This window comes from Notechis scutatus, chromosome 2, assembly GCF_049901735.1.
Source record: "Notechis scutatus isolate UNSWTSFEM ecotype Mainland chromosome 2, rNotScu1.2, whole genome shotgun sequence".
NCBI lineage: Eukaryota > Metazoa > Chordata > Lepidosauria > Squamata > Elapidae > Notechis > Notechis scutatus.
In genome coordinates, this window is record NC_142010.1 from 14,376,098 (window position 1) to 14,396,064 (window position 19,967).

The window sequence follows — 19,967 nt, forward strand, 5'->3', positions numbered from 1 at the left end:
CCAGCCCCAGAGGAGGAATCGGGGCTCTGAATTGAGGGGGGACTTTGGAGTTGGGAAGGGCCAGAACGAGCGGAAGGACCAATGGCAATTCTCCCTGCGTGAGCGGTCATCGGTCTCCGGGCAGAGTCCTTTGTGACTTCATCTGAAGGAGGAGAGGTCGTTTCCCGCGGAGAAACGGAGAAAGTGGAAGGGGGTCCGATCTGTCTTGGGGGCTGCAGCTCAAGGGGGAGGAGTTCGTGCTTTTGGTGTTTCCCTCCCTCGCAAGGTTGTGATTTTCTCCTAGTTCTTTCTGACACCCCTCCCAAACACACACACACACACACACACACACACACACACACACACACACACACACACACAGTTTGTTTCTGCAACCCCTATCAGCCCGAAAAGGCACTTGGGTTCCCCTTCCTCAGCCTGAAGCTTTAGGTTCCTCCGAAGCGGGAATTGAGAAACTGGCCAGGATCCAGCAGGCAACAAGCCTGGATTCCTCACCAGGGCAGCTCAGGGACTGTCCTCCTCTGCTCCATGGCTGAATCTCCAGGTGGGGCAGCCACAAGGTCCTCTGGCCCACTGGAAGTGGCAGAAGGGGCCCTTCCTGACAACTTGATTATAGGAGATCTCTGGTCCTTTTCTCCATCAGTTGAAGCAGATTGAAGAAGGTAGTCCTCGACTTATAACCATTCATTTAGTGACTGTTCAAAGTTACTATGGCACTGAAAAGAGTGACTCTTCACCTAATATTCCTTCTTTTACAACAGGGGTCCCCAACCGCCGGTCCGCAGACCGGTACCGGGCCGCGGAACAAGCCTTACCGGGCCGCTGGTTGCTGGGAGCCGCCATCTTTTTGGTAAAGTGCACGGAAGCGCTTTTACGTCAAAAAGATGTCACCGGAAGCGCTTTTCGTCAAAAAAGATGGCGGTGCCCAGTTGACGCCGGATACCGGGCACGCGGCGCCCAGCTGATGCCGGAACCGGGCCGCGCACCGAAAAGGTTGGGGATCCCTGTTTTACAAATATTTTTATTGTTTTGAAAGAGCCAGCCTCTCGGAGCACGCCGGTGTCTTTCCCTCTCTCTCTATGTATGAAAGAGCTCGCCTCGCTCGGAGCGTTTGGCGAAGCACATGAGTTTTGCAGTCGGAGAGGGCGGCAGCAAAGGGACGCGGCGGCAACGGCAGGATGCTGCAAGTCAGGACCATGCATTGAAGCAGCCGGGGGGCACGTAGCCACCTCCTCCAGCCCACCTTGAGGATTTGCCTTTTGTTGTTGGTATACTTGGCTTCAGGCGCTCCTGTGGCCGCCTTCCCTTTGCCTTCGAAGGTAAAGTGAATTATTTTAAAACCTCCGCTCATCCCGCCAGGGCAGCAGAGCCGCAAACCGTCGGCTGGGCAGAACCAGGAAACACCCGCGGCTTGCTTTCCCGGCTCTGCTCAGCTCGCACGGCCCTGATAGGATGAGCGGAGGTTTTAAAATAATTCACTTACCATCGAAGGCAAAGGGAAGGCGGCCACAGGAGCGCCTGGCTAATGTCTCCTCAGGGCTCCGGTTGCAGGGAGGAGCCCTGACTGGCTGCACGTGGCTGCGCCAAACGCCCACGGCATTGCTGTAACGCTACGGCAGCAAGGGAGAAGGGAAATTAACGGTGGCGGAAGGTCTCCCGAACATCCAAGCTGTCGCCGCCCGCCCACCCGAGGATGCAAGGGGGAGGAAATTAAGTCACCCCGAAAAGGCGGCCTAGCCGGTTTTTCGGGTCAAAAAATAAGGCCCGGCCTTATTATGTGAGAAACATGGTATTGCTCCTCTGCTGCTATGCCACTTTACTTCTTCGGCTGTCTTGAAACGTTGGGAGGGGGAATCTTGGAGGGAAGAAGGCAGGAGGTGTTTTGCATTCCTTTGCTGGGTTAGCAAGGGAGGGGGGATTCCTTTCTTTAACTTTCCATTTCTTCGCTAGCCTCTATCCCTTTCTGCGCAACTGCGAACTTTTATCAAAATATGTCAAGGTCAACTGACAGTAGCCTCATCATCACCTGGAGATGACCACATGATCATATTCAGAAGTTTTAATTGGAAGAATCATTTGATCTTTGAAGGGGGGGAACAATTCTATTCCTTTGTATATGTATTCTACCCGCCAATTTCTCAGTTTCGGAATTGGCTCTGTCGGTTCCACTTTATTTTCCAGTAAAAGAATAATTCTGCTCCACACCATGGAGTCTGAGTATTTCTTTCTTGGGATTTAGAGGTCTGACAGATAGTGATAGATGATAGTCTAGAAGATAGATAAATAGATAGATAGATAGATAGATGATAGATAGATAGATAGATAGATAGATAGATAGATAGATAGATAGATGATTGATAGATAGATAAAGATAAATGATAGATTGATACTGTAAATGATAGACAGATAGCGATAGATGATAGATACTGTAAAAGATAGATAGATAGATAGATAGATAGATAGATAGATAGATAGATAGATAGATAGATAGATAGATAGATAGATAGATAGATAGATAGATAGATAGATAGATAGATAGATAGATAGGTGATTGATAGATAGATAAAGATAAATGATAGATTGATACTATAAATGATAGACAGATAGCGATAGATGATAGATACTGTAAAAAATAGATAGATAGATAGAGATCGATAGATAGAAATAAATGATAGATAGATAGATAGAAAGAAAGAAAGAAAGAAGAAAGAAAGAAAGAAAGAAAGAAAGAAAGAAAGAAAGAAAGAAAGAAAGAAAGAAAGAAAGAAAGAAAGAAAGAAAAGGTTAGGATCCTAACTGCAAGACCCTCTAGTTGTGAAGGAGAGAAATGGCTCAAATGGCTGGGTGAATGTAGAAGGAATCTCAGGTGTCCCCAATGGCTCCCCACAAGTGCTCAGGGAGGACCCTGCCTGCTGGCATTCTGCTCCTCCAAAGGGGGCTTGAGGGGAAGCAGAACAAGGGGGCCTCTGAGCAGGAGGGGAGTCCAGCCCCTTCCCCTCTCTGGATCTGCCCACCCTCTTCCCAAACCAGTTCTGGCTTCTGACCTGAAGTAGCTGGGATGGTGGAACCAGAGGCAGCAGCAGGAGGAGCCTCCTATGGGGGCAGGAAAGAGGAAGAGGAAGGAAAGAAGGATTCCAGGGTTTTCCTATAAGTAAATTTTATTCTTTCATAGCAAAGCAAAGGGAAGGGATTTGGAGGAAGAGTGATGGAGATGAAGCTGCTGTGGGTTCAAAGCCAGGACAGGAGCGGGCTAGAGGGACAGGTCAGCCCAACATCCCTGGGGACAGTCTAGATAGTCTTCACCCTTCCCTCACAAGAAAGAGAAGGAAACTGGGGGGGGGGGGTCTCAGCAGGAGAAGGTCCAGGCTGCCATCCTCCTCCTCCCCCCAACCTGCCACCTTCAGCCTCCATTTCTTAGAGGTTGCAAACAGGACAAAGAGCCATCAGCCACTAAAGACAAAAATATCCTTTTGTATCGGAGAGCAGGATTAATCCATGAGGGCTGCAGAAAAAGAGATGGGGAAGAAAATCAGAATATAAAGAGACATCATTAGTGTAAATTTTTCTTCCCTTTCAGCCCCCCAGCCCCAAGGCAGACTCACACTGCAGGGGGCAGGGTTGAATAGGCAGGGAGGGATAGAGGGAGAAATTACCCATTTCAGGGAGGAAAAGGCTGGGAAGGACCAGGGATTCCTCCCCATTTCATTTTCAGTGGCTTCTGGGATTCTTCATGATTTAATCAGAGGGTTAATCAAGAGGGGAGGACCCCCTACCCCATCCACCCTGAAAACGTTTCATATGAACAAAGAAGATGGGGCCAGGATGGGGGTGGCAGAAAAGGGGGGGATCTTGGGGTCACATGGCCAGCAATTCTGTGAATTCTCACAAGGAGAAGGGGGATCAGGAAGAACAGCCTGTCAAGGTTCCAACTAGTGAACTCAAATGAGTCTCCATGGGGTGCCAAGAAGGATCATCTCAGACTGGGGGGGCTCCAGTTTATGGCAAAGTTTTCAAAGGAGTTCATGAAGTTGATAAGATCATCATTTTCAAGGGCTTAGCTCCACCTTCCATCTGAGTACGGATGGAGCTGCAGAACGAGCTAACGCAACGATAGAACAATACCTGAGCAGCTGTGTTAATTATCAGCAATGTAGCTGGGAAGATTTCCTGCCATTTGCTGAAGTGGCCCACAATACCGCAGTGCATATTAACATGGGACCCATCCCTTTTAAAATAGCCACGGGGGTGGAATTTGTCCCCATGCCTGAATACCCCCAGGAACCCCTCTCCACAGTGAGCCTAACAGGATGGGTGGCTTGCTTACAAAATGCCTGGGGGAATCTAAACCTGGGGTGCTCCTTCCATTCCCTCCTTCCCTTCCCTTTTGCAACTCCCCAAAACTTGAAAAAATTCTGAGCAAGATTTTAACATTTTTGAGTGCTTTTGTTTTTGATTGCAATACTTTTTAAAGTCTTTGTAAGGAAAAGCTGCCCAAATTGTCAAAAATCTGCTGTATTCAGAAAGGAGAAAGGAGATATTTTTAAAAATATTAAAAAGAACATCTATAACTTTTAGGAGGGGCTGAGATGAGGGAAAAAGAGGTTGGATGGGTTGGATGCAGGATGTTGGATGGGAATTGCTAGAAGGAGAAAAAGAGCCAATCAGGACCCTTCAGGGGTTGGAGGACTCAGGGGGTTCCCCTCCCCACTGATAGCTCATAATAGGTTGAATGATCTTCCCTTAAGAGCCCCTCCAAGAACAGAAGTTCCCAAAGATATTCCTCAAGGAGACCCTCTTGGCCATCTTCTGTGCTTGATGAGAGCCTCCCCTGGATGGTCTCCTCCCCACAACCTCTCCTCCAGTCCCCCAGACTCACCTTTCTTGCTCTTCAGGTAGAAGAGCCCCACAGCCAGGAAGGCCACTCCTATCACGGCCCCCATGATCCCCATCCAGAGTTTGCTCCTAGGGAAGGAGGAGCCTCACCTGAGCAGGAGGATCAGGCCCACCTTCCCCCAGGAGGGTCCATTCCAACCCCCCACAGGGAGGGTCTCTCCCCCTTCTCAGGTCAGGGTGGGGTCCCCAGAGCAGGAGGGGAGGGGCTTACCCCACTGGACGGTGATGGGGGACTCCAGGCTGGTGTGCCCCACCTTGCAAGTGTAGACGTCCCCCTGCTGGAGCTGGGTCTCCAGCATCACCTGTCTCCATTCTGGAGCTCCTCCCTAAAGGCCACGCCCTCCTCTTCCAGCCGGCTGTTCTTCAGTCACTGGATCTCAATCTCCAGGGGATAAAAGCCTGTGGAGGTGCAGAGGAGGATGGTGTTGGGGGAAGTGGGGTCCATCTTGGTGGGGGAGATGGTGACGGTGGGCTTGGCTGGTGGGAAGGAAGAGAATGAGGCCCATGAGAACCACAGGAGGACCCAGAACAGGAGACCAAGTTGGTTAGTTCAGGCCAAGATCCCTTTTCACTCCTGAATATATTCTGTCTTTTGAGTCATCTTCCAAAGTAAATTGCAGCAAGAAATTAAAAGGGATCTTGAAAGAGGGAAAAAAGTGAAATCCTTCCTGATTGGGATCAGTTGCAGTCTTCAAAAAGGAAGATTCCCCAAAGAGGCCAATCCGACAGGGCTAAATGCTAGAAACACCCAGAGGTGGAAGGAACCTTCTGCCAGATTTGATGGAGATGGAAAGAAGTAACTCAGAAGATGGGAAGGACAAACGGAGCAGGATTCGGAGGATTCTTGGGATCTCATGGAAAATGGAACCACACTTTTAAGCAGGTGTAATACCACATTTGTTTGTTCATTTAGTACATTTAATTATTAAATTTATTTGCCAAAGTGGCCCAACTAACCCAAAGTCTTACAGACCCTCTTCTCGCTTGAGACTGCCACCTGCTCTTCGGAAGTCCAGGAGAATGGTAAACAAGCAAAGAAATGACGAATTAATATAAAAGAAAGACTTAGCAACAATGATTAGAAGTAGAAAAGAGAGAGACTCCACACAATGAGGTATATTTGTAGTAAAACATATATAATAGATTTTGAGATGGGATTAAGAATTAGAATAAGAAGGAATTATTTAAATGTAATAGATATGAAAATAAGAACTTATAATAGATTAAGAAGGAGGTTTTCCTCTTTCTTCTGTGGCGTTTCTTGAGCGGTTTGATTATTTATTATCTATAAAGTGCCACTCCACCCCCGCCTCTTTCATTAGGTCCGCTTCTATATTTATTTATAGGAGAGGAGAGAGAAATCTTCTTTGTGGAAAACCCTGAGATATTGAAAGATGCCACCATGTCTCCCCTCGTCCTTCTTTTCCTCCCTTCTGAAGCGTCATCGGTCTCCGGACAGAGTCTCCTTTGGCTTCACCCGATGGAGTTGAGTTCGGCGCAGAGAGAGAAGCGGAGAAAGTGGGAGGGGGGATCTTTTCTGGAGCTGGTAGGTCCAGTCTCCGTTCTGGAGCTCTTTCCTGAAGGCCACGCCTTCCTCCTCCAGCCAGCTGTTCTTCAGCCACTAGACCTCCATCTCCATGGGGTAAAAGCCTGTCTGTGGTGGTGCAGAGGAGGATGGTGTTGGGGGAAGCGGGGTCCATCTTGGTGGGGGAGATGGAGCTGCTGGGCTTGGCTGGAGGGAAGGAGGCGCATGAGAGACACGGGAGGGCCCAAAACAGGAGACCAAGTTGGATACTTTAGATTCCACATGGGACTGACCGAGTCCAGAGCCCTGGCCACCCCGATTCCAGGACGTACCAAGGCTTTGCCAGGGCCATGCCAAGATCCTTGCTGAGGGGGAGATTTGGGGAAATGCAGAGGGACCCTCCCCCCTTCAGACCAGGCTCTGCCTGATGTCCTTCCAGCTGCTTCCGGGGAAGGAGATGGGGAGGGATCTGACTGCCAGATGGCAGCTTACGCGGGATGGGGGCAGCAGGGAGTGTGGAAGGAATGGGGGGGATCTTGAGGAAAGGGAAGGTGGGGGAAGATGGAGGCTGAGGATATCAGGTAGATCCCAGGATCGCCACAAAGCCTTGGACAGGATCCCTCTTGATCTCTTCCTTCACCAAATCCTCTAACTGGCACAATTCTTAGATGGGTTAATTGGGGGGGGGTGTCTGGGACAGCCCCCCCCAAGAGGGTTCTTAAAAGGTCCACTCCAACTCAGAGTACTTTGCCAACAACGTTTCTCTCTGTTCATGGTATTGTGGTTCGCCGGAAGCAGGTGCGGACAGCTGAAGTCCCAGAGAGCGAGTTCTTATCAAAATTAGTTCTTATCAAAATTAGTTTTAATAGCCTTTTAACTGTGAATGAATGGAATTCGCAGAGAAGCTTTAAAAGGTTTTGCTTTTACTTCTGTTTGGTATTTGTTTCCTTGGAACAAGGTTTGGGTCAGAACACAGAGATTGTTTTTAATAGCACTTAATTCTATAATGCTGAAGAACATTCAATTTGATATTTGTAATTTAAAGCAGGGATCTAATCTGGTTGCCATCCACACAAAGAATAAAACACATTTCACGTGTGGATTTTGTTTTTGTTTTCATAATAAGCCCATTTGCACCTGGGAACGTTAAAGATCTTTGTGGAATAGCTTAAAAAAGGCAGTGGCTTTACAAAGTGCAAATTGTGACTATTGGATTGAACAAGAAATGCAAATTCTGGACGAGAAAACATATTTTAGCCAGAAAATGAATACTTTTAATAGGTAAACAAACAGACTATCAAACTGTTAGTGTTTGGGGATAAACCCCTAGCAGAGTAGACAGTCGCAGTAAAACAGTAAACAGTAAACAGTAGAACAGTAAAACAGCAAAACAGTAAGCTTTCCAGCTTTCTCCTGCTTCCTCTTATTGCAGTTTCTAACCGCACCCTTAATTGGCTAATTTCATGCAGTGTGGTGCTTAAAGTTACAAACACTTAAACTATGATACCTTAGTTTATATATTTATCCACCCAAACCTTGTTGGGTATCAATGTTATACCTAACATTCTCCCCTTTTGGGTGATATAAATATATAATACCTTTACAATCTAACCCCATAGTTTTCACAACTCTCCTGGTGCTTCCTGGCACCTTGGGCTTTTGTAAAATTATCAGCTACATTGTCCTCCGACATGCAGTACTCCAGCTGTATTATTTTACTTCTCACAGATTGTCTAACGTTTAGGTACCTTAAATCTGTATGCTTGCTCCTAGTTTTGACTGCAATATTTGTGGCCATTTGAATTGCTGCCTGATTATCTTCATGTATAATTATAGGATAATTCACAGTTATGCCTATATCATTCATCATTTGCTTATACATAATCAATTCTGTACATAATAGCGATAAACAGGAGAATTCTGCCTCCATAGTTGACAAACTTATATGCTGTTGTCTTATTGACTTCCAACCTATTAATGTCTTACCCAGCATTATGGCTGTTCCTGAAGTCGACTTTCTTGTGTCTCTTTCTGATGCAAAACTAGCATCAGCATAAGCACTCAGAATGAGATCACCTTTTGGCTCTAGATACAATGAATAATTCATTGTCTTTTTAAGATATCTTAATATTCTCTTAGCTGCAATCCAGTGTCTTTCATTCGGTGCAGAATTGAAACGAGCTAACTGATTCACACTGTACGATATGTCTGGTCTAGACCAATTGCTAATATAAGACAAACTACCTATTAATGATTGATAAATTACCTTATCAAACCCCAGGCTTTGTGCATCAGTGTTGCTAAACTCCTGACTCATTGGAGTCTTAGCCGGCTTACAAAGCTCCATTTTATAATCTATTAGCAATTTGCATATCTTATCTTCCTGAGATATTTTAAAGCCCTTCTGTGTTTTCTGTATATTTAAACCGAGATATTTTTTTATCTCCCCTAATTGCTTGATCTTTATTTTCTTTCCTAATGATGCTATCATTTTATTGGCCTCATCATTAGTTTCAGTAATCAATGCAATATCATCAGTGAACAACAATAATAATGATATTTTCCCATTTGTCTCCCTCTTAAATAGACATGGATCGGCTAACCCAGCTCTGAATCCTATATTGTTTAGTTCCTTTACAATATACTGGTTCCATTCATAGCCTGATTGTTTAAGACCATAGAGGCTTTTTTTTAACAACCAACAATCATTATTATCTATTATTTCACTTTTAATTCCAACAGGTTTTTTCATATATATAGTGTGTTTTAATGGGGCGTGCAAGTAAGCGGTTTCCACATCTAGGTGGTTAATTATATATTTTTTGCTAGCTGCCCACACTAAAGCTGCCCTCAAGGTTGCTGCCTTAAGACTAGGTGCAAACACCTCATCATAGTCATTGGCATTCTGTCTAAAACCTTGGGTTACTAATCGTGGCTTATGAATTATATTTCCATCTTTATCAGATTTTACCTTAAAAATCCATTTGCAGCCAATGGACTTCATATCTACAGGTAATCTCGCATTCTCATATACTTTCATATTCTTTAATGAGTTCAGTTCCTTATTCATTGCTGCATACCAACTTTCCTTATCCTTAGTAGGATACATTTTTATTTCATCTACAGTACATGGAACTCTATTAATCTGGCACACTGTGTTAGCCTGGTACCTATCAGGCGGTCTAGATATTCGTGTAGTTCTTCTGGGAATTACAGGGCTTGCAGGAGGACTTTTTTGAACTACTACCTGTTCATCTTCCTCATCCTGCTCAGCTATTGGATCTGTTTCTTCCTTTATGGGCTCTATTTCTTCCTGTATTTCTCTCTTTACTTTATTCTTAAAGTTACAGGGATAACTAATGGGATTTCTATAGGATTCAATAATTACTTCTTTATTGGTATCCTGTTCTAACTTCTCCCATCCTACATGCTCTAGAAATTGGGCACTAGCACTACATAACACCTTAGATGTGCCTTTCTCCCAAAATCTATATGCCCTATGGTTTGCCTGGTAACCAACGAAGAAAAATAGTTTAGCTCTGTGTTGCCCTTTATGCCTGAGTTGTGTAGGGATATGCACCCATGCTGGTGCACCAAATGTGTGCAGGTAACTTAGATCAGGTTTCCTGCCATGCCATTTGGTGAATGGTATTTCACCTGTCGTTGTGTTAACAACGTTGTTCAATATGTTATTAGCACACATTGTAGCCTCCCCCCACAAAGAATCAGGTAATCCAGAATCAGTTAACATTGTTCTAACCATTGCCTGTAGTGTTTGGCCCCTTCTCTCTATAAATGCGTTGTGTTCTGGCCTGTATGGTGCAGACTTCTTGTGCTCTATTCCAGCTACCTTTAGTCTGTTCTGGAATTTGTTGTTAACAAATTCCGTACCATTATCTGTCACCAGGGTTATCAGTTGCCGTTTAGTCTTTCTTTCTGCAAATTTAAGCCAGTTGAAAAAATGTTGATATGTTTCAGTTTTGCTCTTCATTAAGTAGCAAAACCCATATCTAGAATGGTGGTCCATAATGCTCAGTATATATCGAGCACCCCCCATACTGGGTTTCTTTGGACCTACGATGTCTGCAAATATCACTTCTAAAGGTTCTTTGGTTTTGAAACCATTTAACCTATTTGCAGGCAATACTTTGCTCTTATCTTCACATCAAACATTACAACGCAAATATTTATCACAAGGTTTTAACCTTATTCCATCAGATAACTCTACTGTACGTTTTAGCATTTTAAAATTTACATGCCCCAAACGCCTATGCAATAAATGGATACATTCATTATGAGGCTTTATATTGTTAAATACAGTCTGTGCCTCCCCTTTCTTACTATCATCTAAGACGTATAACGTTCCATTTAAAGCTGCAGTTACCCTTTTTTTATCCTTCTCAATTATGCAATTATTATTTTTAAATGTAATTACATAACCTAGTTTGACTAATACCCTTACAGAAAGCAAGTTGAACTTTAGTTGCGGTACATACAACATTTTTATATCCTGATTTATGCACGGACAATGTGCAGTACCTTCTCCTTTCGCTTTCAGGTTCCAGCCATTAGCAAGTGATATATGTTGAGAGCTTGTAGACATTTTTACAAATTTTGTCTTATCTCTCGTGATGCAGTGGGATGCACCACTGTCCAGCACCCATAAATCATTCTTCACATCACAGTTGCTAAACATGGCTAGTTCAAAGGCTTTCTTGGGCTTTTTTACATTCTGGCTTTTTCCCTTTTTGCAGAAACTTGCCAAATGTCCTCTTGCTCCACAATTAAAGCACTTTTTTATTGTGTATGCTGTCGAAGATAAATTCTCTTCTTCCGGGTGCTTTACTTTACTAAGCTGGTTTCTATCAATCTTTGAAGATAATTTCTCTTCTTTCTTAGATTTATCTTCTCTCAGCTGGTCACGTTCACACCTTCTTCTGGCTTCTTCTAGTAGCCTGCCTGTAATCTCGGTTAATGAGAGGCTATCTTTAGGCAATACTTCCAACGAAGTCACATATTCATCATAGCTTTCATCTAATGAAGATAATATAATGTATACTTGTTGCAGCTCATTAAAGATAAGCTCTTTTTCTTGTAATTCTTGAAAAATGCTCTTCATACAGTTTAAATGAGCTAACATGTCTCCATTTCTCTGAAGATGTGTTCGAAACAGCTTCTGTGTAAGATTTATATGTGCTCCTACACTGTCCCGAACATATATCTTCCTGAGGTTCTCCCAGCAGTTTGCAGCATTTTCTTCTCCACGAATATGGACAAGCTGCTGGTCACAGAGAGTCAGTCCTATGATGCATAAAGCCTGCTCATTCTTCCGTTTATAGTCTTGTAACTTTTGGTTATCCTCTTCATCATCAGGATCCCAGCTACTCACATCTGGTGGGTTTGTTATTATGTCCCACAAACCTTCTTTACGTAGAAGTAAACTACATTTCATTGACCATGAAACATAGTTTGTTCCATCCAGCCTGGATATCAGGGACAGATGTGGTAGATTTACTTGTGCCATTACTCTTCAGATATATGACTATTTTAAACTAATAAAAACAGTTTGTTTTTACAGTAATGTGCAACTCACACCAACTCTCACTGCTATATCCTGGTTAGTTAGACTGTGCTACTGGGCCCATAACCATTGTTAGTGTTTGGGGATAAACCCCTAGCAGAGTATGCAGCAGCAGTCAAGCCAGGCAGCCAAATGAGAGAGGAAGGGTTTTAGAGTATACACACACTGAACACAAACACTGTTTGTAGTTTAAATAGTTTTTAATCCAGTTAGAGTTTAAGCATTGTCAATCAGTCCGTATGTCATTCACAATATATCCATTCAGTAAGACTCACTAACTCAGTCCAGGTAATAGTCCTTCTTATATCTTTATCAGCCGATAAAGATATCTTCTCCTCCTCCGATTCTTTTCTCCAGAGGATAACGCTGGATATTCAGTAGGACGATCAAACAGTAGACAGTCCCAGTAAAACAGTAAACAGTAAACAGTAGAACAGTAAAACAGCAAAACAGTAAGCTTTCCAGCTTTCTCCTGCTTCCTCTTATTGCAGTTTCTAACCGCACCCTTAATTGGCTAATTACATGCAGTGTGGTGCTTAAAGTTACAAACACTTAAACTATGATACCTTAGTTTATATATTTATCCACCCAAACCTTGTTGGGTATCAATGTTATACCTAACATAGCATGAATCATTTTTATGGCCCAACCCAAAATTAATGAAATTGTAGACAAAAATCGATCCTGACCAGCTCATGGTTGATTCAGTCTTTCATCCTTCAGAGGTCGCGAAAATAAGCACACAGGAGTGGTATATAAGTCTAAGTGGAATTGCTATTGCTATGCAGTTTCTCCTGAGTGTGGATCCTTTTATGAGAAATAAGATGACCATTCTAAGCAAAACTCTTTCCACACTCCATGCAAACGGTTCCTCCCCTGTGTGGCTTCTTGTACGGGAATTAAGAGTGGATCTTTTTGTGGCTTCTAAGGTTACTGCCATGAGTAAATGTCTTTCCACACTCCATGCATTTAAATGGTTTCTCTCCTGTGTGGACCTTTTTGTGATTTCTAAGGCCACTACTATGAGCAAAGGTCTTCCCACACTCCATGCATTTATACGGCTTCTCCCCTGTGTGGATCCTTTTATGCACAGTAAGTGTATTGCTATGAGCAAAGGTCTTTCCACACTCCATGCATTTAAATGGTTTCTCTCCTGTGTGGATCATTTTGTGCCTTTTAAGATCACTGCCATGATTAAACGTCTTTCCACACTCCATGCATTTATATGGTTTATCTCCTGTGTGGATCTTTTTGTGCCTTTTAAGATGACTGCCATTTGTAAATGTCTTTCCACACTCCATGCACTTATACGGCTTCTCCCCTGTGTGGATCCTTTCATGGATAGTAAGTGTACTGCTACGAGCAAAGGTCTTTCCACACTCCATGCAATTATACGGCTTCTCCCCTGTGTGGATCCTTTCATGGATAGTAAGTGTATTGCTATGAGCAAAGGTCTTTCCACACTCCATGCATTTATAGGGTTTTTCTCCTGTGTGGACCTTTTTGTGCCTTTTAAGATTACTGCTCCGAGCAAAGGTATTTCCACACTCCATGCATTTATATGGCTTCCCTCCTGTGTGGATCTTTTCATGAATTGTAAGTGTATTGCTATGAGCAAAGTTCTTTCCACACTCCATGCATTTAAATGGTTTCTCTCCTGTGTGGATCTTTTTGTGCCTTTTAAGATTACTGCCACGATTAAACGTCTTTCCACACTCCATGCATTTAAACGGCTTCTCTCCTGTGTGAATCTTTTTGTGAATACCAAGTTTACTGCTGAGAGCAAAGATCTTTCCACATTCCAGGCATTTAAATGGCTTTTCTCCAGTATGGATCTTTTTGTGAATTTCAAGTTTACTGCTGAGAGCAAAGGTCTTTCCACACTCCATGCATTTATATGGCTTCTCCCCTGTGTGGATCTTCTTATGGGAAATAAGATTACTTCTTTGGGCAAAGGTCTTTCCACACTCCATGCATTTATATAGTTTCTTCCCTGTGTGAATCCTTTTACGGATAGTAACTTGTCTGGTTGTTCTAAAACATTTTCCATATTCAAAACATTTATAAGGCTGCTCTTTTGCATCAACCACTTTTTGAGATGTAAGGAACTTATTCCCAAGAGAAAGAAAGAACATCCCATTGGAATTCTCTCCCTTGTGTCTTGTTATAGCATCTTCTCTTCTGTTTTGGGTTAAATAGTGTTCATTTACTTGTACTTTAGCTTTGATTAGCTTCACACTATTTCCAGGATATTTTTTACATATTTTCTCTTTTTGGACAAGAAAGTCTTGCATTGGAGCATCACTGGCAGATAAGCTTTCCTGAGTCCAATTCTTTGACTGGTTTCTCTCATGACTTTCTAATTCCATTTGAATTCCAAACTTCTCTGTTCCATCTTTAGCACTGATCACTTGGAACAGTTCACAGGAATCTTGATTCTCCTGCCTATTATTACCTTCAAAACAAAAGGGAAATGAAAATGATAACAATGTTGGAGAAAAAGTTTAAAGTGTAGGAAGTCAAGTGAATTTCCTTCTGAATTTCTCCGAAATTCCATTAGGTTGTATGCTTGCATGCCTACAGTGGTGTGATATAGACATAACAGATAACAGATAGTCAGAGTTGGAAGGGTCCTTGTAGGTCATCTAGCCCAACCCCCCGCCCAAGCGGGAGACCCTACACCATTTCTGACAAATGGCAGTGCAATCTCTTCTTGAAAGTCTCAAGTGATGGCGCTCCCACAACTTCCGACGGCAAGGTGTTCCATTGGTTGATTGTTCTCACTGTCAGAAAGCTTCTCCTTATTTCCAGGTTAAATCTCTCCTTGTTTAGTTTCCATCCATTATTCCTTGTCTGGCCTACAGGCGCTTTAGAAAATAGCTTGACCCCCTCCTCCTCTCTGTGGCAGCCCCTCAAGAATTGGAAGACTACTATCATGTCTCCCCTGGTCCTTCTCTTTACTAGACTAGCCAAGCCAAGTTCCTGTAACTGTTTTTTGTATGCTTTAGTCTCCAGTCCCCTTATCATCCTGGTTGCTCTTCTCTGTACTTTTCCTAGACTCTCAACATCTTTTTTATAATGAGGTGAACAAAACTGGATGCAGTACTCTAGATGTGATCTTACTAAAACTTTATAGAGTGGTATCAGTACCTCTCTTGATCTTGATTGTATCCCTCTGTTTATATAATTTAGGATTGCAATAGCTTTTTTGGTTGCTGATGCACACTGCTGGCTCATATTTATCTGGTTGTCCACTAAGACTCCAAGATCCCTCTCACAGTTACTGCTATTGAGCTTGGTTTCACCCAGTCTATATGTATACTTTTGGTTTTTCTTGCCTAACTGTAGGATAGAGATAAATCCCTTGCTTGAAGCCTCCCATTGTCTTGAAAATGCTCTTCGCACTGAGACTGGAAAGGTTGGGATGCTTCAAGAATGGCTATTTCGCTTCCACAAAGTCTCATTGGCTTGAAAGGGCTCTTTGGCCAGATCTGGTGCAGGTGTCAGTTCACATAGAATGGAGGCCTAAAGTACTTTAGTGCAAGATCACACGAGACCAGTAGTACAAGATCTCAGGCTACTAATTTTGCATGATCTTGCACCGCAGTACTTTAGGCCTGTGTTCTTTTAAGAACTGAGGACTGCACGAGATCCAGGGCAAAAATCTTTGAAAATGAAGAGCCCTTCCTTCTCTTTGCAAAGTCTTTTGCCCTAGATCTCATGCAGGCCTTGGTAGCAGAGAACAGAAGCCTAAAGCACTGTAGTGTGAGATCATGTGAGATCAATAGTGCTAGATTTTCCATTACCAATCTCATGTATCTCTCACTACTTTAGACTTCTTTTTTCTGCAAATTCACTGAAACAGGCAAAGGAAGGATGACTCGGCATATCATTGCAAGGTACCGTATATTTTGGACCATAAGATACACTTCAAATGAGAAAAAAAATAGCTTTTGCCCACCCGTTTTTGCCCTCCCTGGCATCCAGAAGCACTCTGCAGTCCAAAAATGGGCCTACCTTTGGCCTCTGGATGCCTCCGCAGGTCCTGCAGGAGGCCAAAAACAGGCCCGTATTCGCTCTATAAGATGCACAGGCATTTCCACCCACTTTTGTTTTTCTGGGGGCGGGGGAGTGCATCTTATAGTCTAAAAAATATGATAAGTCCAGGCAGGGTGGGGTGGGGGAATAGGTAGGGCGAATGTTGCAGTGCCTTTGCTGTCATTCGTAAGCTTTAACGATGGCCGTGGTGCTGCAACACTCATAATTTTGGGACTGGGTCCCAGGACATGGGGTCTGGTCAAAACTTGGAATGGTCACTAAGTGAACAGTCATAACTTGGGGAGTACCTGTACCCTAGGATGCTCTGAGTCACATTGCCTGAGGCCTTTGTTCTTGAATTGGTCTGGGAGAATGCTTTTCCATGGCCTCAGCATGAAAGTTCTGTTCTCACACGATTTGGGGAAGTTTCAGAGGACAAATGACAACACACTCCTCTCACACGACCTCAAGAGGACACATAAAAAGACACCTCATTCTTTTCAGCCTCCACAGATAAGTTCCAATAGAAATGGAAAAATCCAGATAAGAAATGGTACAGAAAGAATCTAAGCAAAGAGACATTGACTCTTTCCTTCCTTGGAGCATGAGAAGGCCACATTCTTTTCTTCTCCTTCCCAGAGACAATATCTGATTACTTTTTTTTAAATTAAAAACCTAACTAAAATTTCTCTTCTTGAACTCTGATTGGGGACTAGAAAACTCTTACCCAGAGAGACCACGTTCCTATGGTTTTCAAGCATGACTTCCGAATGCAGTGCTTTCTGGTCAGGATCCAGCTGAGACCATTCCTCCTCAGAGAAATACACAGCCACCTCCTCGAAGGACACAAGACCCTCCTGGACATGGAAAAAAACAGAACCAGAGGATTTCCAAGATCTGTTCATCTTCATCATTGATTTAGACAAGGGGATAGAAGGGGAACTCATCAATTTTGCAGACAAGACCAAATTGACAGGAATACCAACATTCCAGAAGATAAGCTCAGAGATACAGAAGGATCGACAGATTGGGCCCCATCTAACAAAATGAAATCAACAGTGAGAAATGTAAGGTTCTACGTTTAGGAAAGAAAAACCAAATGCACTGGCATAGAATAGCAGATACCTGGCTCAAGTGTAGTAAGTGCAACAGGTATTTCAGAGTTCTAGTAGACAACCACATAAACATGAGTCAGTACTATGCTACAGTTGCCCCCCTCCAAACCCCAATAGAATAATAGGCTACATTAAGATGGATAGAATCAAGAAGATAAGAAAGAGCAACAAAAATTATTAGTGGACTGGAGGGTAAAACATATAAACGGTTGCTGGAATTGGGGATGTCTAGTTTCATGAAAAGTAGGACTAGGGGACACATGATAGCAGAGTTCCAAGAAGCAATGGATGGAAACTATTCAAGGAAAGAAACAACCTATAAGTAAAGAGAAATTTCCTGACAGAGAGAACAATTAATCAGTGGACTAGAAGACCTCCGAGATCTCTACCAATTCTGTTATTCCATTCCATTGTTCCCAAATTCCCAAAGCAGAGATATGCACTAAATTAAATGGCTGTGTGTCACACAAGTCCTAATTTTAGGTGAGCAAATAGGCAAATTTTAGGTGAGCAAATTGCTTTGAGTGCAGAAATATTTGGGGAAGTTTTATCAACTTCATTGATTCTGCAAAACCTTCAGTGCCTTTCAGCAAAGTAATCCCACTTCTCTATCAACTGATCTATCGTTCTGTCTGTGATTGATTGATCTAGTAGTCTGAGCCATTGGCTGAAAGGAAGAAAAGAAAGAAGATAAAATCCCCTGGGAAAGTCATTTCTCAGCCATTGCAAAGGGGAAATGTTTGGTCTCCTAATCGAGGCACAAATCAGAGGATTGGAAATTATTTTGTAGCCCAAAGTACCGTGATTACATGCTCAACACAGCCACTCCCTTTGGATTTTAATAGTCTGCTTTGTTTTTTAATACAATTTATTTATTTTTGAACTATGGGTTATAAATAAGGCTATTTAAAAATGATAATGTGGCAATATGAGTATTTATTTATTGTTCATTAGCCATGCACAATTCCAAGTCAAGGAATTACCAATATATATATATATATGGGTCTCTAACAGTTCCTGCCACTGTGGTACGTTTATTCCTATTTCTTGAAGGACCTTTAAAAAACTGCTTGTTGTAAACTACAACACGGAGGAGAACCTAGCAGAACAAGATATCCAGTGAAAACTATGCTGGCCGACAGCAACTTGAACCTGCTATTCTGCTCTCCATGTTGTGGAAAAACACAAAAATATTCCAGGCCAAACAAGGGGGGAATAGAAGGAAAGAGCCCTCTGCCCACCTGCGTCACTTCCTGAAGGGAGAATAGAAATCTAATAACTTTTCCCTTTCTTACTTGATTTGGAGGTTCAACCGCTGGTTGCTCTCCGTCATAAAAACCTGAAGATTTCATTCTTTGTTTCTCTGTAAGGAATAATTTCAAAATGCATAATTAGCAAAATAGGAGATGATTTAGTTTTAGTTTAGTTTACCTTATTGTCATTGTACCTCATACAATGAAATCAAGCACCATCTTCAGTGTACATCACGAGCATGAAAATAAACACAAACCCACATCCTTCACACTCCACACATTGAACTGAAAACCCCCAACACTGCACCAACACTGCACTATATAGTAGAATTCAAAAGAGCTACTACCCTGGGATAGAAGCTATTTGTGCTTGTTTTTATTATTCTGTACTGTCTGCCAGATGGTAACAGTTCAAAAAAAAAAAGGGTGCCCAGCATGAGATGGATCTTTGAGGATGTTTTGAACTTTCTTAAGGCAGTGGGAGCTATAAAGCTCTTCCAAAGAGGGGAGAGAGCAACCAGTGATCCTCTAGGCAATGACGTTAACCCTCTGGAGTGCTTTTCTATCTGCTTCTGTGCAATTGGCAAACCATACAGTGGTGCTTCACACTGGTATTTTATAGAAGAGAAGAGAGAGGGAAGGTAAGACAGATGGGGAATTGGAGGATCTTCCATTACCTCCTGAGGTGTCCTGACTTTGATCTTCCCAAGGGATCCTCCTGAAAAATAGCTCCTGAGGGGGACTTGATGGGTTCTTCTTTCCCTCAGGATCTCTGATCTCCACAGTGCAGCACTTCAAATAAGAGGAAGAAAGAAAAAAGCAGAATTAATGTACATCACAAGAAATAAAGTGGATTCTAATACTTGGAACACAACCTCAAAGCCCCCAATATCCATCCGTGTGGCTGAGTGAGAAAACAATGGAACAATGTCCCACCAGAACTGGAGAATTGCCATGAATTATCAACATGGGAGAAGTTTGTGAAGGAGGGGTGAAGCATTCAAACACCCTCTCTATTTATTTCCTTCCGAGCTTCCTGAAGTCTCCCACCTGCCACTGGAGCTGCTTCTTCTGCTCCTCCGCCTGGCTCAGGAGGAAGCCTTCCGCCAGGGCCACCGCCTGGGAGCTGCTCTCTGCTCCACACTCCCGCACCCAGCCCTCCATCTCTGGGGGCAGGAGAGCCAGGAGCCGTTCCAGAACCACCAGGTCCAGCATCTGGGCTTTGCTGTGCTTTCCTGGCCTCAGCCATCGCCTGCACAAGTCATGGAGTCGGCTGCAAAGTCCTCGGGGACCCTCAGCCTCCCGATATTGGATGGAGCTCCAGGGCGGAACTTCTGAAGGGAGGATGGTTCCCTTCTGCAATACCTTCTGCCCGGTTCTGGTCCAGCTCTCCCCACAGCTCCCAGGCTGAAGAGCCGTGGGGCCTTTTCTGCTCCCCTCCTTGGCCAAAGTGGGTGTCTCCATCCTTCCTCTCTCTGGCAAAGCAGCTCCAAAGGGCTCCAGGGACTCTGGGGTGTCTCCAGGGGACTCTTCCTTCATGGGGTCATTTCTGGGGCCACAGG

General features: G+C 43.5%; 2 protein-coding genes and 1 pseudogene across 4 annotated transcripts in view; all 3 read right to left on the reverse strand.

Annotated features, from left to right (window-relative positions):
- The window catches only part of LOC113427630 (uncharacterized), a 182,353-nt gene extending 162,399 nt beyond the window's left edge, over positions 1-19,954 (reverse strand). The window contains exons 1-2 of one of the 2 annotated variants that reach the window (XM_087953402.1): positions 19,456-19,954; positions 19,083-19,197 (exon numbers count right to left, since the gene is read on the reverse strand). In XM_087953402.1, the coding sequence (XP_087809528.1) occupies positions 19,083-19,197; positions 19,456-19,944 (604 nt within the window). In that variant the 5' untranslated portion in view covers positions 19,945-19,954. The remainder of the gene's footprint in view (positions 1-19,082; positions 19,198-19,455) is intronic. The other variant, XM_087953403.1, reaches the window with a different exon arrangement.
- Positions 1-19,967, reverse strand: part of LOC113427353 (uncharacterized) — a 256,359-nt gene that overhangs the window by 144,585 nt on the left and 91,807 nt on the right.
- On the reverse strand, positions 12,684-18,519 carry LOC148131804 (uncharacterized; annotated as a pseudogene). Its single transcript, XR_015747141.1, has 3 exons — positions 18,448-18,519; positions 16,765-16,894; positions 12,684-14,454 (listed from the first exon to the last, which is right to left on the reverse strand). The product of XR_015747141.1 is annotated as an uncharacterized LOC148131804 (transcript).